Genomic DNA, 27,590 nt, shown 5'->3' on the forward strand with positions numbered 1-27,590 from the left:
CCATCGGGGACCTGGCTTCTCAGTCCCTTCAGGGGACTAGCCGTGTGGGAGACCACACAGGGGATCGGTGGCCAAGGCGGCGCTTGGCCGGCATACGTGAACGTGGGGCGTCGTGCCACGGGCTGTGCCCCGCCAGCCCTCTAAGCGGGGGCTCCGCGTCGGCGGCCGGACGGAAAGCTGAGAGCAGTGCCAACCGGCTGCCCCTTCTCCGTGCTCCCGGCTCGCCGGGTGCGAGGCGCACCCGGGCGGAAGTAGAGGCGGCCCCGCCGGAAGCGCGCTGAGGCCGCGCGGGGAGCCGCCAGGGCCCCCTCGGGCGCTTTTCGCGTGTGGTTCCGCGGGAGCCGGGCTGGCGAGGGCGCGTCAGCCTACCCGCCTGCGGTTCCACACTCAACGCGCCGCGGGCCGAGGCGCATCTGAGCCCGGGGAGTCGGGGCAGCTCGGGTCCGCGGGTCGCGTCCAGGGCCGCAGGTGCAGGGGGGGGTCTGCGGCGATGATCCAGGCATGGACGCACCCGCAGACTGAGCCGGCGAAGCTGCGCGGTGAGTGGCCTCCCGGCAACGTCTTGCGTTTGAGTCGGGCCGAGGCCTGGGGACGTAGGCTGCGGGGCTGGGGCCTCCAGGGAGCTCCACGTTCCCAGGAATGTCGCCTGGGGAGAGGGTGCCTTACACGCTCCAGGGACTGAGGTGTGACCTGGGCTCATCCTCAGGGAGGCACTTGAAATGCTCCACATTCCTAGTGAACAGCCTCTTAAGCGTCACGTGCAGCGTCTGTAGGATCCCGCTGGCCGTCTTTACCCCTCGGGCTAGAGGAGAAGGCACGCCTGGATCTTTGCCATTCCTTCCTTTGAATCCCGTTTTTTATCCCTTTTGGCTTATGGTCTCAAGCATGAATTTGAAGAATAGAATGAAAAAAAATTTTTTTAGATTTTTTTTTCTGTGTTCCTCCCCCTTCCCCCCCCGCCCCGCCCCCGACGATATTGAGAGGGAGGTACTTTGTTCAGCTCCGGGTGGACAGTGAGTTAAGAATATTGACAAAAGGTCCGCTCTGTCCCCCAGTGCCATGGGGCCCGCAGCCTCCTCTAAGTTCGTGTCTTTTTCAGTGATATCACTATTGTAGGGAGGGAGGGCTCAGTAGTGAGGGGAAACAGGTATCTACAAAAGTTCCGGCTTTAGGGCTTGACTGATTGTTTTTAGCCTAGGCTTCTGACCTATCAGCCAATTGAGACAAAAGCCTAAGAGTCTTAAGTCAGAGCAGATGCAAGGAGGTTAATTGGCATGTTGGGGCAAAGCTGTGCTCCCACCCTGGGTGAAAAGGGCCTGCAGGAATCCAGGACCTGTGAATTGACTGAGACCTGCCGCTGTGAAGATTCTGTGGAAAGATGTACCCAGTGCCAGTGCTCAACCAGAAACTTGACGTGCCCTCCAGGACAGGAATAGGTAGAGCTGCTCTGGGGACACTGCCTAACAACCCAGGCCAGAGACATGTTGTTAGGGATTAAACATGAGTTATCCTAGACCTAGTTTGTCATACTGTAGTGCCTGACATGTTGCTTTGATGCTGGAAGCTATGCTACCAGTATTTGAAATACCAGCAGGGTCACCCATGGTAGACAGGTTTCAATGGATCTTCCAGACTAAGACTAGGAAGAAAGGCCTGGTGATCTGCTTCCAAAAATTAGCCTGTGAAAACCCTATGGATCACAACACAATATTAACTGATACAGTGCTGGAAGATAAGCCCCCCTACGTTGGAAGACACTCAAAATATATAGTGGCTGCAACAATGGACTTGAGCATTGATGCAGAACTGGACAACATTTTCTTATGTTGTATATGGGGTTACCGTGAGCTAGAGCAAGCTGAAAGGCAACTAACAGGATCCTACACCCAGGGCTAGGAGCAAATGAGCCAGAGTGGAACCAGGACCAGCCAGGGGCAGGGCAGGGAGAGGAGCTACTTTGGCTGACATTGGCCAGAGGATGGACTGGAATGGTCCACTTACCAGACTGGAAGCTGTTTACTGATCTAGGCAGCCAGCAGTATCTGGCCTCTGAGTGAGCATGAAGGATTTTAGAATGAGCTCACAACCTCAACTATGTACAGTTTGACAATATCTATCAAGACCCTCTTCACTTAAGGTTCTAAAAGAGATGATCCTAAAGGTAGAAAACAGTTTAAGGGGTAAAGGCATACATCTGTTTTTATTTGTACAATGAGGTTGAAACATGCCTAACTAAAATCCACTGCATTGAACATGACTAAATAGTAAACATAAAAACCTATATTCTTACATATAGTCATTAAAAAAAAAAAAAAACTAAACCTGTTGCCGTCGAGTCGATTCTGACTCACAGTGACTCTATAGGGCAGAGTAGAACTGCCCTATAGTGTTTCCAAGGGGTGCCTGGCAGATTCGAACTGCTGACCTTTTGGTTAGCAGCCATAGCACTTAACCACTACTCCACCAGGGTTTCCGAATATATATTCATATATACATGGAAATCTGTAGAACATATACTGGTAAGAAATATATGACTACATTATTCTGGTGGTGGAGCTAAGAGATTTTCTATTTTGTGATAGAAAGATGACCACAGTTTCTGCATAGAGCACAGGTGATAGTCATGAAAAATTACAGTGTAGTGTCAGGGAGATATATGAGCCCCTTAAGGAAAAGTGAGATATGTGACTAGGGAGATTTAAAAATGAGGTGTGATTAGAGCACAGTATTAGAACAGCTGGACTAACTGATACAACAAAACAGTAAGAACAACCTAGTGAAGTAAAATAATGTGATGAGTATTTAAGCACAATCAGTTATACCACCAACACCCCAAACCAAAACCAAACCCATTGCCATTGAGTCGATTCCAACTCACAGCGACCATATGTGATATGGGATAGAACTGCCTCACAGGGTTTCCAAGGAGCAGCTGGTGGATTCAAACTGCCAACCTTTGGTTAGCGGTCGAGCTCTTAACCAAAACCCCAGTATACAGTATTTTTACACACATAACACAAGCTTTGTGCATTTGTTTGCAGGTGACACCACCTCCCCCACCCCAGGTAATTTTGTAAGCGGCGCTGTGATAATTTTTTTTTTTTAACAGCAACATGTGGAAGAGGATTGGCATGGTGGCATCAAAGTGGGCGTGGGGTGGCACACCCAGCAAACACAGAGGGGGTGTGTTATTTGTGTAAAAACATGATAGTTTTTAAAGTGTATATATGCTTATTTAGTAGCAGATAAGAAGCTTTACCTAAATCTGTAGGCTGGTAATTCAAGAGCTGGGTCCAGAACCTTGGTGATCATAGTGTATTCAAATGCTCACAGCATAGAGGCCTCACCTGGAAGCCCGTTTGTAAACCCAATTGGGCCAGAAACTATGATAATTAGTTTAATGGTCCCCTTCCCTCAGCTTTTGGGATTGCTGGGGCAGAGCCCAGGCATAAGGAGAGAGCCCAGGGCCTTACTAGGGCAGGGGAAAATTGGGAATGGTTCTAGGAGCAGCCAAAGTGCAGAGTCAGGGACCCTGAGATGTGGCAGAAAGAAAAAGGACTGGAGCCTAGGGAACCTGGAACTGCCCCTCTTTTTCCTAAGTCGTAAAGGATCTCGCATTGTGATAACCACTATCAGCATCCTATGGAGTCTGTCCCATTTAAAATATTTGCAGAAGGATCAATTTATAATAATGTGGGAGCATTATTTATAACTGAAATGAATAAATGAGACACTTTTTTTTTTTTTAGGGAAATGGTCAGTTAATAAATGGTAATATTTTCCACACTGCAGACAGTGACCCATTACAGGGTGGAGAAATCAGTTCAGTGGGTAGAATGGAATAAAGTTTTTTTTTTTTTCCAGATACATATTTGTGATTAAAAAAAAAGTCTGTTTTTCACTATGTGTCCATGTGAAAAAAGCTTGAGAAACATGTATGGGACATTCATACATTGTAATAATAAATATACATTAAGAAGACTGAGGTAGATCTGTATGTACTGACAGGTAGGGTGTCCTTGCCACATGTGGGCTAAAAAAAAAAAGTAACACAACACTCTTTATAGTGTGACCCCTTTAAAAAAAAAAAAAAAAAGGCAGTTTACAAAATATGCTTTTATATATGTTGGCTGTTGACTCCCCAAAAGCTCACCAGAAAAAACCCTTGATCATGCAAAGCTGAGTTTGTTAGAATTCCTACACCACCTTGACAGACTCTTACTACAGTCTTAAAAAAAAAGAAGAGGAAAATTAGGGAAGGCCTTTATAGGGCTTTAGGGCCTCAGCTTGGTGATTTTTAAGTCAGGTCTTGAATAGTTGGGAGCTGGTTCAGATTGGGCAGAAACTGCAACATAATAGTTTTAAATTGGTGGGCGCAGTAAAGTGAGAATCTTGAAACCAGTCTTAACCTGGCAAGCTGTTAAAAAAAGTTAGTCCTGATAAATTAGCCATTTTAATTGATTCACAGTCTTATCTTTCAAGAGCAGATATTTCCTGGAGCAAGTAGTTAATTTATTATGCGTGGACCCAGTATTATGTAGCATAGAAACAGGAACGTATGCTTGGTCCCAGAATAGTTTACCACACAAACAGGAAAGTACATCACTTTCAGTTCTCAGATCCCCTTTCGTCATTATTGAGCCTAAGCCGGAAGGTAGGCTGTTACCTTCTGGGGGACATGCTCAGTCCAGATCTACACTGCCACTTCATTTGTCCTGATCATGTAGTGATTCTGATAGTAGATGTTTCAACGTCTGTAAGCATCAGATTCTCCTTTTCTTTCTTTTTTGGGTGGTTATTTAGGGTGGGCCATAAGGGTTGGAAGGAGCCCTGGGAGCGCAGTGGCTGAAGCGCTCAGTGGGAAGCAGGGAATGATTAGTCCCCTGTTGCCTGGCCCCTCTATTTCTTCTTTGTTCTGAATCCTACTTGGTTGCATTCCTGCTCCACCACTCTTCCCCACACCTCCCATTTTCACATCACCTCAAAGTTCACAGCCTGTGGACTTCCTTCAGGAACCTTTGGCTTCAGGCCCATTACCTGTGCTGCTTCTATGCAGAATACTTTGGTATCTGGGACTTGGGTTTCCCAAGCAGAAACCCTTACAGCACTTTGGTGAGAATTCAGCTCTGCACTCAGGAGTCTCAGCCCTGTTCCTCTCATGTGGCTCACCCTTTCTGCCAGCTCCTATGCTGGCCTGATGCACTATGCTACCATCCTGAAAAGATCAAGGCTTAGAGATAAAAATGGTGGCTTTGAAAAGACGGAATATTTATTTGAACATTCAATTCTTGCATATGAATTTTCATTCTTGAAGGAAAATTTGCTGAGTTTTTTTTTTTTTCATTTTTAGCAAAAGATGCACCTCATTTTAAAATAATGCGATGTACCGTCCATAAGAGAAAGCAACAAATTTGAGACATTAATTAAGAAATAACTATAAAATTGTAAGATTTTGGTTTTTTCTCCCTTAATTGTGATTCTCCGGCCACTTATCTTTTTTGTTTTTGTTTTCAAGACAGAGAAGATATGTGTCAGAGACTACCAGAGTCCACCCAGCCAAATTCAGAGCTTGATGGAGGAGAGACACTCTCTCCATATTTCTTCTGTAAAGTAAAAGCCATCTTGGAGGTAAGAATGAAAGGATGGTGTGTGTGTGTGTGTGTGTGTGTGTGTGTGTAGCTTCCGAATAAGACATAGAATCCACTTGAAGTACCTGGGAGGGATGAAGTACCTGGGAGAAAGAGGGGCCCTATTCAGTCAAAACCATGATTTTTAAGTTGCTCATTCCTCAAGGAGCATTAGCGTGATGAAAGATAAAGGATCTTCTAAGTTCCATGTTTGGAATCTGTGGTCACTATATATTATTTAAGTAAATGTTTTGTTGACAAATGTCACTCCATGAGAAAACTAGACTCTCTGGAATTCAGATGTGAAGTGGTTGTCTTGCTTGAAACGTGTATCTACCCAGAAGGGTCCTTTCCTTCACCTACACACACACACACAATTTATTTCTTTAGCTAGAATGTTTTGTTTTTGTTTTTTAATTAAAATAGTTTAATTACTCAGAGTATCTTCAACAATAAATAAATGTAATTATTTTAACTAGACAGGGTCATAAAGGAAATGATTAAAGAAATCAGAACTAGTTCAGCCATAAAAGAAATTTCCACTGGGAGTGGGAAAAGACACATGATAGAGCTAACTTTACCTCATTGAATGATTATCATTATTTAAGAAGTCCCATGGTCAGAGGTTTGGGAGGTAGATTGTGGCTTAAAATGGAGAAGAGGTTTCTAAGCATTAGAACTATTTTAGCAATGCATGTAGTGTGCTGCTACGGTATCAAGTATAGAGTGGCATCTTTGTGGGGCATTAGGTTCTAAAGTTAACCTTCTAAGGTGGTTACTTTGTTAGCTTATAGTTTGTGGTTTAGCAAGAGGTGAATTGGAATATTGAACCATTAGAGTGAAACCTGCAAGAGCCGGAACTCGATGGATGGGACTGCCTTATTTTTCCAGATCTCTCAAGCTTTCTGCTGTTGAAGTGCAGCTTACCACTTTTCTGTTGCTTTTGATTAGTGGAAAATACTTAGTTTTCCTTCTCTAACAGGTTTCCACCTTACACGGGTTCCAGTTTATTGTATAATCACACACATCATGATGAGATGCTCACATACCAGGTGGCCTTCAGACACCAAGATTGACCAAGGGAACAACAGTCACACTTGTTCATTGAGTGGAATGACAGGAAGAATCACTTGTACAATTTAAATTATTATTTCTTGAACTACCTGCCTCCTTTCCCTTCCGCCCTTTACTCTTGTCCTATAGTTAAATTCTGGTAAGTTTAAATGTAAATATGATGTAAGTCCACTTTATACCAACATATATGTTTATATATTTTATACATATATTTTTTATATATATATATATAATCTTTCTGAAAGGACAAATAATAAACTAAACAGTGTTGCCTCTAGAGAAGGGAATGGGATTTTGGAGTGCGAAGAATATCCGCTATCTGCCACATACCTTTATAAGCTCTTTACCCTGCCCTTGCATTTTTTAAAAATTAATAATTATCTTTTTTTAATAGTTCCTACAAAAAAGAGTATGCTTGTTGACTTTCTAATGCCATTGAAACTGTTGTTACTTTCCAGCTTTTTAATGTGAAAACTTAAGAACTTGCAGATTGGAAAGAATTGTACAATGCCCACCCACAAGCCTTCCATCTTGGTTCAACAATTTTATTATCTTTTTGCACTACTTTATATCTATGTAGATATGTTTATAGAGAGGGTTTTTTGGGGTTTTTTTTTTTTTTGCTAAACAATTTGAAAGTAAGTTGTCAACGTCATGTTATTTCATGCCTAAATACTTGAGCATGCAGCTCTTAAGAATAAGGTGTGTATTTTTTAAATTACTCTCATAAGGTCTTAAGTAGTCAAGCATCTAAACTTCTAAGTGTGATCTGGGTTCTGCAGTGACAGACGGATCAGGGCTTTAGAAGTCTACTACCCACCACCCAGGCTTTTGGTCAAACGTAGATTAATTACTGACATTTGTTTAGTGCTTGATAATTTGTTTTTTTTCTCATCTGTATAACATTTCCATATAATAAAATATTAATCTCCTAAATTTATAGTGAATAAATCTAAAGCTGAGAGAGGCAAATAAAATTGCATTCAGATAGTAAGTGGAGAAGTCAAAGCTGTATACAAAGCCTCCTGACATCATGTCATAGGTTTTTTCTACTAGGGTAAAAACTAGTTGCTGTCAAATCGATTTTGATTCATGACAATTCCATGTGTGTCAGAGTAGAACTGTGCTCCATAGGGTTTTCAGTAGCTGATTTTTCAGAAGTAGATCGCCAGGCCTTCTTTTTGAGGCACCTCTGGGTAGTCTTGAACTCCAGCCTTTCAGTTAGCAGCAAGCACTTAACCATTTGTACCACCTAAGAATGCCTTTCTACTAGGGAGTAGTTGTCAAACTTTCTGATTTCAGGACTCCTTTATATTAAAAAAAAAAATTTTTTTTTTTTTATATTGATGACCTCAAAGAGCTTTTCTTTGTGTGATATTTACTGTATTAGAAATTAAAACAGAAACCTAAAAATATTTCTTTATTCATTTAGAAATATCAATGAATTACATATTAACATAAATAACATTTTTATGAAAAGTAACTACTTTCCAAAACAAAAGAGTTTTATTGAAAAGCGTAACATTCTACATTTTTTCACATCTTTAATGCCTGCCTTAGAAAACAGCTGGGTTTTCATATCTGCTTTGCATTCAGTCTGCTGTAATACCACATATCACACACCACATAGCCTCTGGAAAACTCCACTGTACATTTGTGAAAGAATGGGAGTGAAAAAGGCTAATAAGGTATTATTATCAAAATAGTTTGACCTCATTGTTATTGTGTGCTATAGAGTCCATTCCTTCTCATAGACTCCCAGGGATCCCTGAGACCACACACTTTGAGAACCACTGTATTAGGGCATGTGCTAAATGATTGCTAAAACTACTCTTTAAGTGACAACCTTAGAGAAGAGGCTTATAATCAGTGTGCATTATAAAGGCATTCCATCAAAGTAGGTGTTAGGTTTTTGAATTCCATAATATCAGCAAGGGATTTGGGATCACTGTAAATTTTTTTTGGTAGCTGATGTTTTGAATCCTAAGAGACAATTGTGTTTGATATGTTGTGGACAAGCAAAGCTATAGTAACATCAGCATTATAGTACAGCAAAGCTTTCACAGCCTCCTTATTTCCTGCATTCATCCTAATCCCACCACTTCCATTACCAAATCTTCCTCAAAAAGTTGTTGTAAAGTGCTTAACCCACAATAAACATTAGTTATTATTATAGTTAGGCCCCTGGGTGTTGGCAGACTGTTTGCAAAAATGGTTTGTACTCATCTACTAACAGAAAAGTTGGCAGTTTGAATCCACCCAGCAGCACCATGGAAGAAAGACCTGGCAGGCTACTTCCCTTTAAGATTAAAAACAAAAAACAAACCAGTTGCTGCCATCTAATCCATGCTGACCCTATGTGTGCATAGTAGAGCTGCTCCACAGGGTTTTCAAAGTTGTGACCTTTCTGAAGGCAAATTGCCAGTCTCGTTTCTGAAAGTGCCTCTGGGTGAGTCTGAACTCTCCCACCCTTTGGGTTAAGAGTCGAGCGGTTAACTGTGCCACCCACCAAAAAAAAAAAAAAAACCGTTGCCTTAGAGTCTGTTCAGAATCATAGCGACCCAATAATGCCACCCAGCGACTCCTCAATTCCAACTGCAGCCATTGAAAACCCCGTGACATGCAGTTCTACTCTGAGACACGTGAGGTCGCCATAAATACCAGTCTACTGTATGGAAACGGTATTAGCTGCGTGTCACTGCAGAAATGATCCTCATACTAGTGTGTCCAGTGCTCAGAGACATGAATCTCTGAGCCATATCTAGCGTTGGTGACCATTGCACCTTTGATAACCCCACAATTTTATAACATTTATTACGGGGGAAACAATGGAACTCATGGAAAGCTTACATTCCAATCCAGGTTTCTCTCTCCCGGTGGGCTGGCTGGAGGTTAGCACTAGTTGCTGCTGAGACCCTTCATTGGCTGGCCCCAGTCCGAGGGTGCCAATGAGCGGGCGCTCTTGGAGGGGGCGGGGCTTATGAAAGGAACTATCCAGGCGCTGTGGGCCGCGCACGCATTCTCGCCTCCGCCGCTAGTTCATATGGGGTTTTCGCTTACAGATCCTATCCTGGGTGCGAGCGATGGCGCCCGGCCAGAGGGCGAACCCATGCAGCAGGGCGATCCCGTGCAGCAGGGCGGCCCTGTGCAGCCGGGTGATGCAGTGCAGCAGGGCGGCGCTATACAGCGCCGAAGCCGACGGGAAGGGTTTCCACTCCGGGAAGGGATGCCTTTTGTACACTTGCAGCACTGGTGCAGGTTTAAGCACTTTATGAAACCATTGGTGCTTCACGTTGAGGCGTGTCTGCTGGAAAAGATATTCGGTAAGTGCGCTGGAGTATTTACCACCCCTCCCCACCTTGGTCTTCCAGGACCCACCCTAAGCCACCCATAGCAGACCCAAGGCAGGGCCAGGATCCCAATGCCTAACTTCCCCTCTCTTCCCCAGGCTCCTCCTAGCCTTTCCCCATCCCGCCTAGTCCTTCAAGAACCCTCTTTTCTACACAGGCCCAAGCAGAGTCCTCCTCCCGGGGTTCGAGCGCGAGTTCAAAGTCGTGCTCCAGGTGGGAGAGCCAGACTCTGATGGCATGGTTGAGATCCTCATCTCCGGGACACACTGGTACCGGAAACGCGCTAAAAGGCTTATTCACATCTTGGCGGCGAGGTCCCGAAGGAAGCAGTCTGGAGGTGAGGAGCGTCATTGCGCCCAGGCTCCAGGTGTTGCAGACCTAGGCCCTGCTAAGGGATCTTCACTTCCCACCACTCCTCCGCTGTACTGGGAGCCCTTCACATCCTGGGATGCTAGGATTCCTTGGTTTCTAGCGTAATCATGGAAGCCCAGAACTGAGTCACTGTGGGAGGCAGCTGGGAAATCTAGGGAAGCCCAGCTCCTTCCCACCCGTCTGTGCAGGTCAGTTTCCCTTTTCAGGGATGGGGAAGGGGTCAAGTGGCTCCCACTTTCTAAGATAAAACTCCAGAATGGAAGGTTTTGCATTCAGTGATTCGCAGGCACAGAATTAAACCCAGTTAAGAAAAAACCCAGGAGAGCTGTAAAAATGCAAATTGCCCAGCATGGCTTCCCCACCACCACTGGAATTGGCATGCTGGCAAAACTACTTAACCTCTCTGTTCCTTGGTTTCCTCCTCTGTAAAATGGGCTGTGCTTTTTAACTGGCCTACTTATAGGTTTTTCCAAAGGATTAAATGAATGAATATGCTAAAGCACTTAGAACACATAGGAAGTACTTGATAAATATTAACTATATTAACTATTATTTTATTGGGTGTCCTGGCTGTTGCTAGTGCAGGTAGTCTGCTCTAAGGGCGACCAGTAGGGTAGCCTCAGCAGTGTTTTCGGTGGGATCACATTCCCTTTATATCCTGTATGTTCTGAGCAGTGTACATGCTACATACTCAATTCCATGCTCTCCTTCCAGGCACAGTGATGCTCGGTCTGGAATCCATGAAGTCACTTGAAACCGAGGATGCTCAGTCCAGTGCTTTCCTCTCAGCTGAAGCGATGAGCAGCCTGGATAAAGCAATGCAGTCCCTGGAAATAGGTCGGGAGACTGTCGGGAAACCTGTTACCAAAGCATTGTGATCTTTTTGATCAGAACCTCAGTGCATGGAGTGGGGCTGTGTCAGGAGCCTTGGCTTCTGCAGCCTTATCTGAATTCTGCTTTTTTGCCCCTATGGCTGAGGGGAAACAAATGTTTTTTCACCCTCCCTACTCCTACGCAGAGACTTGTTTAAAGATTCAAACATGAATTCTAATAAAAAATGAAAAAACAACATATCTGGATTAGTGTTGATGGGAGAAAAAGGCTTCCTTGCTTTGTTGTGAGATCAGAAAAGGCTAGGAATTACCAAGGATTGGTTCTGCTTTTCACAGTTTTCTGTACTAGGTAGCTGTGACTAGGAGTTGTCATGCCCCAGGTGGGAGAAGAGGAATATTCCTGTTTACTCTTTCATTAACGCTAATCTAGAAAAATTGTTTTCAACTTTACAACTTTTACAACTTTACAAGTCAGATTCTTTTTTTTTTAATACTTTATTGTGTTCTCAGTGAAGGTTTACACAGCAGCTTAGCACATTCAACAATTTCTGCACAAGTTGTTCAGTGACATTGGTTACCTTCTTCACAATGCCAGAACAATCTCTTTTATTTCCACTCCGGTTATTCCATTTCCATTAATCTAGTTTCCTGCTCCGCTTACATTCTCATTTTTGTTTTAAAGTACCTGCTGACTGTTTGGTCTCGCAGAGGTGATTTTTAAAGAAGCGTAGTACTTGTGAGTGATATTCATTATTTTGTGAGCCAATTTGTTATTTAGCTACAAGGTAACCTCAGGGGCTAGTTTTGATTCAAGGTTTGAAAAGTATCTCCGGGCAATAGTCTCAGGTTGTAAGTGAAGTACCTAAGTGTTGAAGCATCAATAACAAACTGACTTCATTCTGCTTAACTTTTCGTTAAAAAGAACAAGTCTATCATGTCTTTCTTTAATAACTTCAGTGGCACAACACATACTATCAGTGAGTGCACAACTTACTACCCAGCTGTAGCGAAAGCATCAGTGTGAAGTTATTCTGTACAGAATAGCTTCTTGAATTCAACAATTTTACTGTCACTTATTTCTGTACATTTTAGAGTATTATTATGAATTTTAAAAACAAACAAAGGATTTCATCTCACACCAAATGATGCTGCATATTCCGGGTCACTGACCAATTACTTCTAGATCACATCCCAAAACCTGTTGACCAAACCTGCTCCCCCCCTTTTTTTAATTTTAAAATATCATTCGTTGAGCATTTAAGATGTGCCACGTTCTTCATTAAGTGTATTATTTAACCTGCTTTTCCTAATCTGTGAAGTAAATGTGATCATACCCCATTTTACAAATAAAAGGGCTGCCTGTATTCTTAGTTTCCTAGTGTTGCTATAACAGAAACATCACAAGTCGGTGGCTCTGGAGAACAGAAATTTATTAAAGTTCTGGAGGCTAAAAGCCCAAATCAGAGTCTCAGTCATATGAATTCCTTTCTTGTCAGTAGCCTGGGGTGTTTATTGGTTCTTTGGTAATCCTCACATGGTATCTATCTTCCCCAGTTCGGATGTGCCTCTGTGTCTAATCTGCTCTTTATACCTTCTATGATTGAGTTTAGGACACATCCTATGCTGGTGTGACCTTATTAGCATAACAAAGAAACATCTATTTTCCATCAGGGTTACAAGATTCCAATACATATTTTGGGGGCACAATGCAATCCATAACACCTACCTTTTGCCATTTTTCTTCTCATATGAATACATTCTCTCACACTAGACTATAAACACCTTTATGGTAGCTGAGATATTTATACTTTCTTCTACCCCTGAGGCCCTAGCTAGGTACAGTTAATCCTTGGATGGTTACTAACTACCATATGTATTAACCATTAGCCTTAATGCAGATGTGTTATAAATGAATAAAAACCCACTGTACCATGTGGCCAGGGGACCATTTGAGCCCCTGTGTAAGCTGTAAACCTGTTGCCTGTCAAGTCGATTCTGACTCACAGTGACCCTAAAGGGCAGAGTACAACTGCCCCATATCGTTTCCAAGGAATGGCTGGTGGATTTGAACTGCCAGCCTTTCAGTTAGCAGCCTGAGCTCTTAACCAGTGTACCACCAGGGTTCCACATATGCTGTAGAGGATCTTAATTATCAAGAAAAGTTGCTGCTTAAGTTGTTGTTGTGTGCCATTGAGTGAATTCCGACTCAGCAACCCTGTAGGACAGAGTAGAACTGCCCTATAGGGTTTCCTGGGCTGTAATCTTTATAGGTGCTGGTCTCCATGTGTTTTCTCCTGCAGAGTCACTGGCAGGTTCCAACAACTGACCTTTCAGTTAGCAGCTGAGCATTTAACTATTGCGCCACCACAGCTCCTTTTAAGTTGTATATTATCAGGAAAATTTACTGAAATGTTTTTTTTTTTCCCATTTCCCTCACTGATAAGATGGGGCCCCAGATTCTTTTCAGCCTCAGCTCTGAGGAAACAACTTGCTGCTGGCCTTGAAATTACTTGCAGTACGTGCAGGAGTTTCTGGTGTTAGTCACCAGCCAAAGCACAGGGTAAACAGGAAGCTCCAGAGAGTCTCCAATGGCTCCAGACCATGTAACACTGGAGACTTCTCCAAGGAGAAAAAGCCCAGACCTCACCTTCGGTAGCTTAGTCTTCCCAGTTACCCACAGCCTGCAAGAGCAAGGCAAGGTGGACCGATGGTCAGCAGCAAACACTGAAGGGCACCGATGTCTAAAGCTTCTTTGTAATCTTCCACATCATTCAGCTTGGCCGTGATCAGACCAGATTCTTGTAGGGATCCTAACTTAAGGCTCTTTCAGGCCAGGGCAGTGGTCAGATGCTTGAGGACTCTGGTCAGCTGGGGCCTGAGGCCTCTGGGACTGGTCTGCTGCAGGGGGCGTTGATTCTGTGCTGCCTGATTGTCACTGACAACGACCTTGGGGATCTGCCACACTTAGGCTCAGAGGAGCAGTGCTTCATCTCTGTCTAGAGCTGCAAATCTGCATTTTTTAAATAAACTTTGAAATTTTTTAAAACTGTTTTAGATTTACAGAAAATTGTGAAGATAGTACAGAGAGTCCCCATATTACCCCACACTCAGTTTTCCCTATTGTTAACATCTTACAGTGTTGTTAGTTGCCATCAAGTTGACTCCGACTCATGATGAACCTATGTACAACAGAACAAAACATTGCCCAGTCCTATGCCATGGTGGACAGGTTTCAGTGGAACATCTAGACTAAAACAGACTAGGAAGAAAGACCTGGCAACCTGCTTCTGGAAATTAGCCAGTTAAAACCATCTGGATCGCAACATTGCTGGATCACAACAGTGCTGGAAAATGAGCCCCCTAGATTTGGAAAACTGAAAACACATGGCAACCCCATGTGTTACAGAGTAGAACTACCCCACAGGGTTTGCTTTGCTATAATCTTGACAGAAGCAGATGGCCAGACTTTTCTTCTACAGTGGCTCAAACTGCCAGCCTTTAGGTTAATATTCGAGTGCAAACCATTTGTACCGCCTAGGGACCTCCTAGTTTGGAAGGCACTCAGAATACCCAGTGCCCTTAACATCTTACATTAGTATGGTACATCTGTTGCAATTGATGAACTGATAATTATTAATAACATACTGTATTCTTACACAAATACCAGACACCTATGTTTGCCAAATGTGCCCTCCCCTCTTGAGGTATTTTCATAAGCACCGCTATGCCAATTCTTTTCTACATGTTGCTGTAGAAAAAATTAGCATTGTGCACTTATGCAAATAACTTGCAGGGGGAGGGCACAGTTGGCAAAAAACAGGTAGACAGTGTGTGTTATTTGTATGAGAATATGGTATATGTGTATATGTAGTATACATGTATACACATAAATGTATATAACGTTATTAACTAAAGTCTATATTCAAATTTCCTTCATTTTTAACCTAATTTCCTTTTTCTGTTCTAAGACCCCATCTAGGATACCATGTTACATTTAATGGTATCTTTTTACACTTTTCTTGGCTGTGACAATTTCTTAAATTTTTCCTTGTTTTTGATAACCTCGATAGTTTTGAGGAGCTCTGGTCAGGTATTTTATAGAATGCCCCTTAGGTGGCATTTGTCTAATGTTTTTCTCAGGATTAGACTGGAGTCTTGGATTTTGGAGAGGAAAATGCTAGAGGTAAAGTGTCCTTTTCATCACATCATATCAAGGGTACATACTATCAACATAACTTCACTGCTCATGTTGACCTTGATCACCTGGCCGAGGTAGTCTTTGTCAGGTGTCTCCACTGTAAGGTTTTGTTACTCCCATCACTCTATCCTACTGTATTCTTTGAAAGCAAGTCACTAAGTACAGCTCATACTTAAGAAAGTAAAGACTTATTTTCCACCTCCTTGAAGGCAAAGTAGCTACATAAATTACTTAGAATTTTTCTGCATGGGAAATTTGTATATTGTCCCTGTGCTGAGTTAAGTAGTGTCATGTCCACCAAAAATTCATGTCTACCCAGAACCTGTGAATGTGACCTTATTTAGAACATCACTTCATTGACTTTTTGCACAAAAATATTGCTTTTTTGTGGATGTAATCTAGCTAAGATGAGGTCATGCTGGATTAGGATAGACCCTAAATCCAATATGACTGATATCCTTTATAAGAAAAGGAAAATTTGGACACAGAGTCACAGACACACAGGGGAGAAGGCCATGATGTGAAGATGGAGGCAGAGATTGGAGTGATGCGTCTACAAGCCAAGGAATATCACGGATTGCTGGCAACCACCGAGAGCTGGAAAAGGCAAGGAAGGATTCTTTCCTAGAGTCTTCTGAAGGAGCATGGCTCTGCCCCACCTTGACTTTGAACCTCTAGCTACCACAGCTGTAAAAGAATAAATTTCTATTGTTCTAAACTATCCAGTTTGTGGAAATTTGTTACACCAGCCCTAGGAAATTAAGACACTTTCCCAATTCTGTCTTTTATTTCTATCACTATGGACTCATGTGCTAATAATCTGTTCAAAAACCAGATTTTGGTTTTGTTCATCCTGTCTTAGTTTCCTAGGGCTGCTCTAACAAAATAACAGAAGATTTTTTTTTTTTCCAGTTCTGGAGGCTAAAAGTCCAAGTCAGGGTATTAGCTGTGCTGATTCCTTCTGAGGACAGAGAAACAAAGTGTTGTTCCACAAATCTCTCCTAGTTTTTGGTGGCTGTGGGCAACCCTTGATGTTCCTTTGCTTGCAGCTACATCTGGTCTGTTACATGGCCCTTCTTCCTCATGTGCGACTCCCTGTTCTCCCCTTTTATAAGACACCACTCAGAAGGATTTCCACCCACCCTTCTCTGGCGTGACCTCCTTTAACTTAATTGTTCACAAAAGAAAAACCCTATTTCCAAGCAGTCATGTTCACAGGTACAGGATTAGGACTTCAGTATATCTTTTTGGGGAACACAACTCAATGCATAACCCTCTCATAATTTTGTCTGTGTATTTCATATTCCATTGGTTTCTGCTTTAACCATTTTATTTCTTAATTTTTTGTTTCTTTGGGATTTGTCATGAATTGAATTATGTCCCCCCAAAAATGTGTTTATCAGTTTGGCTGGGCCATAATTCCCAGTACTGTGTGATTTTCCTTTGTGTTGTGAATGAATCCTGCCTCTATGATGTTAATGAGGGTGGACGCACAGCAGTTGTGTTAGTGAGGTAGGATTCAATCTACACTTGTGGTATTTCTGTTATAGCAGCGCTAGATGACTAAGACAGAATTTGGTATCGAAAGAGTGGGGTGCTGCTCTAACAGATACCTAAAATGTGGACGCAGTTTTGAAACTGTGAATGGATAGAGATGAGACAGTGGCCGAGGACCAGCACAGCAGAGAACCTGCAGCAGCAGAGAAGCGACGACAGCAGAGAACCAGTTAACAGCAGAACCAGGAGACCAGCAAGAGACGGCACTAGAGCTGATCCACGGAGCGAGAGAACTGAGTGCCTGTACACAAGAGGCCTCCTGGAGCAGTGGGGTGCCTCCAGGCACTTATCGGTGGAGCTAGAGCCAGGGAGCCTTGGAACACTTGCCCTAGCAAGGCAGATGCGGGTGTGAGGCCCCAGGAGCTGAGAGGCCAAGAAACCAGGAAACAGAAGCTGAAGAGACAAGGAACACAAGAAGCCAAGATGCCTCAGTCTCAAAAGGTATGCCCATGACCTCAGGGGTTTCAAAGGGTGGAGCCATGGCCTCTGGTATTTCTAAGGGTGGAGTCACCATTCAGATGGTCTAGGAGAATGGTGCACCTAAAGAGTTGCTGTCCCAGCCGGCCTGGAAGGCAGAGCTGAAGTCCAGGGCCCAGGGGCCTTCACTTAGAATCTGGAGAGTGTGGCCAATACCTAGAGTCTGGATGGCAGGGCTATTATGTAAATTGCCTTAGAGAACAGAGGATTATTTTCAAGCCTTGACAGCTAATGTAATGTGGTCTGCTAACCTGCTTGGTGCCTGTGACCCCTTCTTTTCCTCCAGTTTCTCCCATTTGCAATGGCAGTGTCTGGCTTGTGCCTGTTCTGCCATTGTACCCTTAGAAGCAGATAACTTGTATTCTAGATTTCATAGATTAAGAGGAATTTTTGGATTTGGGACTTGGAGTTAAGACTTTTGCTATGATATGATGGGGTGAATATGTTTTGCATATTGCAAGGATGTGATTTTTGGGGGCCCAAAGGGTGGAATGTCATGGATTGAATCATGTCCCCCCGCAAAATGTGTATATCAGTTTGGCTGGGCTGTGATTCCCAGTATTGTGTGATTTTTCTAAATGTTGTAAATCCTGTCTCTATGATGTTTATGAGGGAGGATAGGCAGCAGTTGTGTTAGTAAGGCAGTACTCAATCTACACTCGTGGTATTTCTGTTTAGCAGCATTAGATGACTAAGACAGGATTATTCTGATTTTTCTAATTTTTTGAGTTAAATGTTTACCTCATTTCTTTTCCTTCTTTCTTGTTTTTGATAATTACACTACAAAGAGGGAAATTTATTACTTTTAAAGTTTTATAATAAAATGTTTAATTTCCAGATCTCCTTTTGTAATTGAATTTTTATTTACAGAACATATTGTATTCACGATTTTTTGTAATTTACTGAGGATTCCATTGTGACCAATTTGAAGTAAACTTTGGTGAATATTCCATGTGTGCTTGAAAAGGATATGTATTCTCTACTTGTTAGGTGGAAAATTCCTTGTCAAAAGATCAAGCTTATTCATTTGATTTATTGTTTCTTTTACCAGTATGTAGTGCTCTTTTTTGTCATTTTTTTTTATATTTTTCACCTTAAAAATCTATCTTTCTAATATTAACATTATTAATCTGGATATCTTTTTGTTCTTATTTGCCAGCTATATCTTTCTCCATCCCTTTATTTTCAAAATTTATATTTTTTTTTCTAGGTGTATTTCTTAGAGCTAACATAGTGCTGCATCTTATTTTTGCACACAAGTCTCTATCCTGTTTTGGTGAATTTAACCAATTAAATTTTTTTTTTTACATTGATTATAAATACTTATTTCAGCCATCTTATTTAATGTTTTGTATTTACTATACTTTATCTTTGTATAAAGACAGTTCAGTAGTTGGAAAATATGGCCTTGGTGATAGAAATACCACTGGAGATTGCACGATAGAATTTTGCAAAACCAGTGACTTCTTCATTACAAACACGCTTTTCAGCAACATAAACGATGACTATACACATGGACCTCGCCAGACAGAATACACAGGAATCAAATCAACTACATCTGTGGAAACAGATGATGGAGAAGCTCAATATTAGCAGTCAGAACAAGGCCAGGGGCCACTTGCAGAACAGACTATCGATTGCTCGTATGCATGTTTATGTTGAAGCTGAAGAAAATTAAAACAAGTCCATGAGAGCCAAAGTACAACCTTGAGTATATCCCACCTGAATTTAGAGACCATCTCAAGAGTAGATTTGACTCACTGAACACTAATGACCAAAGACCAGATGAGTTATGGGTTGACATCAAGGACAGCAAACATGAAGAAAGCAAAAGGTCATTAAGAAAACAGGAAAGAAAGAAGAGACCAAAATGGATGTCAGAAAAAAATGAAACTTGTTATTCAACATAGAGTAGCTAAAGCAAATGGAAAAAATGATGAAGTAAAAGAGCTGAGCAGAAGATTTCAAAGGGCAGCTTGAGAAGACAAAGTATTACAGTGAAATGTGCAAAGACCTGGAGTTAGAAAAACAAAAGGGAAAAACATGCTCAGCATTTCTCAAGCAGAAAGAACTGAAGAAAAAATTCAAGCCTCAAGTTGCAACACCGAAGGATGCTATGGGCAAAATATTGAACGAAACAGGAAGAATCAAAAGAAAATGGAAGGAATATACAGAGTCATTTTACCGAAAAGAATTGGTCGACATTCAACCATTTCAGGAGGTAGCATATGATCAAGAACCGATGGTATTGAAGGAAGAAGTCCCTGCTGCACTGAAGTCATTGGCAAAAAACAAGGCTCCAGGAATAAACGGAATACCAATTGAGATGTTTCAATAAACAGATGCAACCCTGGAGTGCTCACTCGTCTAGTCCAAGAAATTTAGAAGACAGCTACCTGGTCAACCAACTGGAAGCGATCCATATTTGTGTCCATTCTAAAAAAAGTCATCCCACAGAATGTGGAAATTATCTAATAATATCATTAATATAACATGCAAGTAAAATTTTGCTGAAGATAATTAAAAAACGGTAGCAGTATATTGACAGGTAACTGCCAGAAAGTCTAGCCAGATTCAGAAGAGGACATGAAACTAGGGATGTCTTTGCTGATGTCAGATGGTCCTGGCTGAGAATCAGTCAGGCTGAGAAACAGAGAATACCAGAAAGATATTTACCTGTGTTTTATTGGCTATGCAAAGGCATTCAACTGTGTGGATCATAACAAATTATGGATGATATTGTAAGCCAAAACTCAAACCAAACACACTGCCATCAAGTCGATTCTGACTCATAGCAACCCTATCGGATAGAGTAGAACTGCCCCATAGAGTTTCCAAGGAGCGCCTGGTGGATTCGAACTGCTGACCTCTTGGTTAGCAGCTGTAGCACTTAATCACTACAACACCAGGGTTTCCAGATAACATTGCAAACAATAGGAATTCCAGAACACTTAACCGTGCCCATGAGGAACCTGTACATAGACCAAGAGGCAGTTGTTTGAACGGAACAAAGGGATGCTGCAAGGTTTAAAATCAGGAAAGATGTGCGTCAGGGTTGTATCCTGTCACCATATTTATTCAATCTGTATGCTAAGCAAATAATCCAAGAAGCTGGACTATATGAAGAAAAATGTGGCATCAGGATTAGAGAATGACTCATTAACAACCTGCAATACGCAGGTGACAACCTTGCTTGCTGAAAGTGAAGAGGAATTGAAGAACTTACTGAAGAAGTTCAAAGACTATACCCTTCACTATGGATTACACCTCAACATAAAGAAAACAAAAATCCTCACAACCGGACCAATAAGCAACATCATGATAAACAGAGAAAAGACTGAAGTTGTCAAGGATTTCATTTTACTTGGGTCCACAATCAACACCCATGGAAGCAGAAGTCAAGAAATCAAATGACATATTTTATTGGGCAAATCTGCTGCCAAATGCCTCTTTAAAGTGTTAAAAAGCCAAGATGTGACCTTGAAGACTAAAGTGCTCCTGAGCCAAGCCATGGTATGTTCGGGCGCCTCATATGCATGCAAATCTGGACAATGAATAAGGAAGACCAAAGAAGAATTAATGCACTGAAATTACAGTGTTGGCGATGAATATTGAATATACCATGGACTGCCAGAAGGAACAAATCTGTCTTGGAAGAAGTACAGCCAGAATGCTCCTTAGAAGCAAGGATGGCACAACTTCATCTCATGTACTTTGGACGTGTTATCAGGTGGGACCAGTTCCTAGAGAAGGACATAAAGCTTGGTAAAGTAGAAGGTCAGCAAGCAAAAAAGAGGAAGACCCTCAATCAGATGGACTGACACTGTGGCTGCCACAGTGGGCTCAAACACAGCAATGATGGTGAGGATGGAGCAGGACAAGGCAGTGTTTTGTTCTGTTGTATACAGGGTCACTATGAGTCAGAACTGACTTGTTGGCACCTAACAAAAACAACAACATCTTTTTTTCCCCTTTTTCTCCTATCTGCTCTTCACTTGGTGGATGAAATTTTATTCTTCCGCATGCTACCCTAATTTCTGAAGACCCGTACTTCTTTTGTCCCCTAAAAAATTATATCTATAACTTCCTATACAGTACAAGTACCCTAATACACTCATCTCCCTCTCAACTTCCCACCCACATATCACCCCTTTCCATGTTGGATTTTCTAGAATTTTAGTTTTGGATGGAGATACACTTTTTATTTTGGTCCTAGCTTATTTAGACAACAGAAAACTTCACATTGCTGTTTTAAAAAAACTGTTTAATCATGCTTAATTCCCGTATCTCCATTTTCTCCTGAATTTATTATTTGCTAATTACTGAAGTGTTTCTTTCAAGCATGTTTTCAGAGAATATCTTTTTGTGGTGAATTTTCTAGGCTCTGTATCCCAGAAAATATCCTTATTTTATACCCATTTAAATCATAGTTTGGCTGGATGTAATATTCTAGCTTCAAAGTTCTTTCCTTTCAATACTTCGAACATTGACTTTCTGCACAAAAATATTGCTCTTGAGGAGCCCTGGTGGCACAGTGGTTAAGAGCTATGGATGCTAACCAAAAGGCTGGCAGTTCAAACCCACCTCCTTGGAATACTATGTAAGGCAGCTCTACTCTGCCCTATAGGGTCCCCATGAGTCGGAATCAAATCGATAGGGAATAGGTATTGCTCTTGACAAATCTAGTCAATCTAATTCTTATTAATTATAACTGATTTCCTTGCTCTCTCTAAAGCTTTTAGTTTTTTTTTTTTTTATATATATGTTCCTAAATTTCACTATAATATACCTGTGGGTTTTTTCCTCCTTATTGTTTGGTACTCAATGAGTCTTTCCAATTTCAGATCTTACGTCTTTCTCTAATTCTGGGAAATTTTTATTATCTCTTCAAATAGTCCCTTCCCTCTTTCCTGTTCTTTTTGGGTTCTATTTTAAAGATGATAACACTTTTTTCATCCACCATGTAGTTTTCTCTATATTATTTTCACTCTATCCCTTCCAGGACCACCTTATCTTATCTTAGTAACCCACTGATGCATGGATGATATGCTAGCAAGAGCTAGAATTCCCTCCCTTGATTTCAGCCATGAAGATAAGCAAGAGGGAGATTCATGGATCTGTCAAGTTAGTATTTTAAAAGTCAGAAACCCCTGGGACATAGAAACCCCTGGATCCCAGTTGTTGATATTAATAACTTCTTTAATGACTAAGGGACTTTCAGTGTAATTATTCAGGAAAGGAAAATTATACCCTCTCTATTTTTTTTTTATCTTCCAGGAGGAGCCCTGGTGGCACAGTGGTTAAGTGCTCAGCTGCTAATGGAAGGGTTGGCGGTTCGAACCCACCAGCTCTCCATGGGAGAAAGATGTTGCAGTCTGCTTCTGTAAAGATTTACAGTTTTGGAAACCCTTTGACGCAGTTCTACCCTGTCCTATAGTCCTATGAGTTGGAATCAGTTTGGGTTTGGTCTATCCCCCAGTGATGAAAAGAGTTCCTCTCCACAGATTTCTCTGATGAGGACTAATTCTGATAATGATTCTAAAAGCCCCTGATTCTTGCATGTTGTGTTTTATTCAAAGCACAGGACTTTAGCATTCAGTTTAGGGTCTTTCCTAACAGATGTGTTATAGGAATGGACCAGGAGGAAAAGAGCACAAGAGCTACTTCTCCTTTCCCCTTGTGAGAACCCATCCTTGTCTTTGAGACAAGGCCCTCTAAATTCCGAAAGATCTGGATAAGCCACAGAACTTTCTTTGGAAGTGCTCTCTTGCTCTTTAGATGCTGAGAGGAAATCACCCTTAAGATTTCTGAGGTCTTCATCTCTTTGTTCCCTCATTTGTCTCTGTTCTCATCTCTCTTGAATCAACAACCTGTTACCTTTCAAATTAAGGCTTTCTCATGGGTGTTATATCATTCTCTTTTGTACGTAATTTTTAATCCACCTAGGAGCCTATTACAGATGTGGGTATTTGTGTCTCAGAAATCCATGACTATACACTCTCTCTCCATCCAGGCAGGACTAAGAACTTGAAATCTTTAATCCTTCTCAGTAGCCAGTTCTCCTGCAGGAGCCCTGCCTCCACTGCAGCTGTTCAGACAGTAAGATAGAAATCTTCTGGAGGAGACTTAAGAAGCAAGTTAACCAACATTTCACATGGTTGTAAATCGTCTGGAGACATTTACCCTTGGCTGAACCAGAGGGGAGGCACATGCATAGAGCCCATCCTCTTTTTTCAGCATTTTATATTTTTTAATAGAAAAATTCCACCAAATATCATGTTTCTCTGCTATCTTCCGTCTTTAACAATTACTAAAACAAGGCCAGTGTGGTTTCTTCTCTATACCCTCTCTCACCACCACCACTACCCCTCTCCACAGCTAGATGATTTTGAACCAAATCCGAAACATTATATCATTTTGTCTGTAAAGACTTTAGTATGTAACCCTGTAAGAAAAAAGGTCTTCATTCCTAATACCACTGACTCCTTCATGCCCCCTGACTGTCATCCTCAAATGGAGGTCACTGTGATATCCATTGAATTGTGCCCTATTGTAAAGTCACATTTAGGGACGTACACTCCCCAAGGTTTCCAATTTTCTCCAGTTCAGCATGGCCTAAGTTGACCATGGAGCCTTGGTGGCACAGTGGTTAAAGCATTCAGCTGCTAACCAAAAGGGCGGCAGTTCAAACCCACTAGCCACTGTGCAGAAGAAAGGTGTGACAGTCGGCTTCCATAAAGATTTACAGCCTTGGAAACCCTGTGGGACAATTTTACTCTGTCTTATAGGGTCTCTATGAATCAGAATCAGCTCATGGCAGTGGGTTTTGGTTTTGAAGTTGACCACCCCCTGCCTTTACACTACAGTCAATAGCCAAGACAATCTGTCCTGTATGGTGCACCAAGAGAAGTCCCCCTGCATATCACACCTGCAGCCTGGACCTCTTGTGAGGCATAGTGCCAGCCCTTTCAACAACTTGTTAACTGTCTGGTAGTTTCCTGCAAGGCTCCTCTTCAGCTCTGTGATGGTTATTATGCAAGTCTGAGGAGATTTACAAAGGAGGCCCAAATCCCTGTGGTTTTCCTGCAGAAGCCTGGGGAGAAGAAGGGAGGAAGAGTGTGGGCTGGAACAAACCTGGTCAACAACTGTCCCCAGCCCACACCAGGCATCCCTCCTGGCATTCTGGAAATTTTAGAGGGCTGATAGCAGCCTCATCTGCCAGGCTCCAGATCTTTTCTCAGAGCTGCCTTTTCTCTTGGGATATCAGGCTTCTTTACCACCCCAGACAGTCCTCTTTTCAAGCACTATCAGTAAAGGACTGTTTCTGTTACTTTGCATTATAATTATCCCACTCTCTTTACATTGCCATAGGGCTTGTTTTGCCATTGAAAGACAGTTACATTTTATTGATCTTCTTTTAAAGCCCTGCCAAGAATCCCACATGCTCTGCCAAAAACTGTACATTTACTCTGCTGGCTTGGACTCTGTACCCTTTTGCATGCTTATTAATGATTTTTTTTTCTATTATTATTTTTTAAAGAATTATGGCATTTCCAGATTTGGTCAATTCCAAGTTCCAAAGCTGATTCCTAAGGCTAGCCACTAGGTGGATCAATCTTATGCCAATGAATTACACTGCCAGCTACCTTTTTAGAAGATAAAATGAAAGGCTTTTGCCTCAGAATTTTTAGGCTACTTCTCCACAGCACTCCAGATTTTCTTGTAGATAACCACATTCAGAAAGAAAAAGGGAAAGGAAAAAACTACTAAGCTTATCTAGCCACATGATTCAGCAAAATTGTCTACTCAAGAAGGCATGACTTACAACCCATCGGATCAGCCAGTACAAAGTCTGCACCCACTCCCAGCCTTATCCTGCAGCTAGACGATAACAGACTATCTCAGGGAATAAGGGACACTTTTCCTTGCTCGGTCCTAAATGAATTCACTAGGTTGTTTTTAAAGGCAGTGAAGGAAACATTGAGAACTCTGACAGAAATACATGAAAGGGGGTTTCCAAAAAAGTCCCTTGTATAGTTTATATAACACTGATGCTGCAGAAGAAAGACCTGAAAATCTGGCTCCGTAAGATTCCTGTTGCTGTCAAGTCGACTCTCACTCATAGCGACCCTATAGGACTCAGTGGAACTGCCCCTTAGGGTTTCCAAGGATGTAAATCTTGACAGAAGCAGAACGCTACATCTTTTTCTTGCAGAGCAGCTGGTGGGTTCAAACTGCCAACCATTTGGTTAGCAGCAAAGGTCTTAACCACTGTACCACCAGGGCTCCTCTGTAAAGATTACAGCCAAGAAAACCCTGTGAAGCAGTTCTACTCTATCACACATGGGGCTGCGATTGAAGATGTTGGTAATTGATGTTACCCACACTCATTTCTCAGCTCTCTGCTTTTAGGGTTTCTTTCTTTGAACTACATCAAAATGCAGAACTATGAAGAAGAAGAGAGGCTAGTGATGAAGAGCCCTGTTTCTCTCAATTATACCTGAGATAATAGACAGTGTCACAAACAACATCAACTTTCCATGGTCAATTAAGGTACTGAGAACCAGTTCTTTGTTTCATTGATTTCTTTATTTTCCTGTTTTCAATTTCATTAATTTCTGCTTTTATCTTTATTATCTCCTTCTCTTTGCTTGCTTTGGATTTATTTTCATCTTGTTTTTCTAGGTTCTTGAGAGTTTAGGTTATTATTTTAGACTTTTCCTCTTCTCCAATACAGAATATAAGCATTTGGTGCTGTTCAACTCCCTCTCAGCACTGCTTTAGCTGTGTCCCCCAAACTTTGATATGCTGTCTTTTCATTTTAATACAGCTTAATGTATTTTTTTATTCTCTAAAGAAATACTACAAAGACAATCATTCAGAATTTTTAATGAAAAACAGCACTATATAAATATTTTGAAGAACCATATGGTGCTTTCACCTTGCCATACTCCTCTCCTTGTTGAAACTTGTCTAAACAGACTCTCAAGAATGGCCCAGCATAAATCTAGCTTCTCTAGGCTCTATTAAAAAAAAAAAATATTAGTGACATTTTATTAAGCTTGTCTTTGTCGCAGATGAAGAAAGAAACATCCCGTAGTGTGGTGACCTCTGGAATGTGGCACTCCAATCATCTTCAAGAATGAGGCCCCAACTGAAGGCAGAGCTTGAGGCAGCAAGCCCTCAGCTGTCAACAGTATGCGCCCAGCCTCCACTGAAGAGAACTGCCTCACTGAGGTAACGCCTCCTTCCCAAGGATCCTACATCCAATGCCTGACCTGTGTAAGGGTGTAAGGCCTGGATTCCTCACCACAACTCAGAATTTCTAACTACAAACAGCTGTCCTAGTCCCAGAGAGCCCTGTAGGATCAGCTGAGGCCTTCACTGGGCCAGCATCACAGCTCCGCTTCTCCCTCTGCCCAGTCCTGTTTCCTCCACAGGTGCTAATCCCAAGAGCACTCCCTAATGAACATCCTGCATGCTAATCTCCATCTCAAAATCTTCTTCCAGCCAAACTCAACCTGCAATAATTTGTGTCAGGAATGGCCCAGGAAAACAGGCAGTAAGATGGAGTTTTGAAGCTGGATCACTACTGCCTGGCAGGGAATGAGAACCCCATCACTGCCATAGATGGAGCACAGATGGCCTCTGACACAGGTTGTGATCCAATTATTAAAATTTTCATCACTGGTGAGTTTGAATAGTGTAAAAAAAAAAAAAAAAACTAGTGCCATCGATACCAATGGAAAAGTAAAATATTGAGGAAATATGAGGACAATAGAATTGGGTGGTTATTGCTAAGCTTGATTAATGCTCTTATCTAGAACAGTGGTTCTTAAACTCTGGTATATGCATCAGAACCACTTGATTGTTGTTGTCATTAGGTGCCGTAGAGTCAGTTCTGACTCACAGCCACCCTCTTTGTACAACAGAACGAAACATTGCCTGGTCCTGTGCCATCTTCACAATCATTGTTATGCCTGAGCCCATTGTTATAGCCACAGATTACTGTGTCCATCCCCAGAATCTTGTGGTCAGTAGGTTGGGGGTGTTTTCTGAGAATTTGCATTTCTAACAAGTTCTCTGATGATGCTGGTGCTGC

General features: G+C 42.0%; 1 protein-coding gene across 3 annotated transcripts; it reads left to right on the top strand.

Annotated features, from left to right (window-relative positions):
* Positions 1-364: 364 nt before the first annotated feature.
* On the top strand, positions 365-18,531 carry LOC100665748 (developmental pluripotency-associated 5 protein-like). 3 transcript variants are annotated; one of them, XM_003404115.4, is made up of 5 exons: positions 365-539; positions 5,516-5,628; positions 9,764-10,024; positions 10,209-10,388; positions 11,138-18,531. In XM_003404115.4, the coding sequence occupies exons 3-5, from the start codon at positions 9,811-9,813 to the stop codon at positions 11,299-11,301; spliced, it is 558 nt and encodes a 185-aa protein (XP_003404163.2). In that variant the 5' UTR covers positions 365-539; positions 5,516-5,628; positions 9,764-9,810; the 3' UTR covers positions 11,302-18,531. The 3 variants fall into 3 exon arrangements, with proteins under 3 accessions (XP_003404163.2, XP_023400171.1, XP_023400174.1); XM_023544403.2 differs by having other exon boundaries at positions 5,520-5,628; XM_023544406.2 differs by lacking the exon at positions 365-539 and adding an exon at positions 965-4,756.
* The last annotated feature ends 9,059 nt before the right edge of the window (positions 18,532-27,590 follow it).

This window comes from Loxodonta africana, chromosome 1, assembly GCF_030014295.1.
Source record: "Loxodonta africana isolate mLoxAfr1 chromosome 1, mLoxAfr1.hap2, whole genome shotgun sequence".
In the NCBI taxonomy this organism is placed as follows: Eukaryota; Metazoa; Chordata; class Mammalia; order Proboscidea; family Elephantidae; genus Loxodonta; species Loxodonta africana.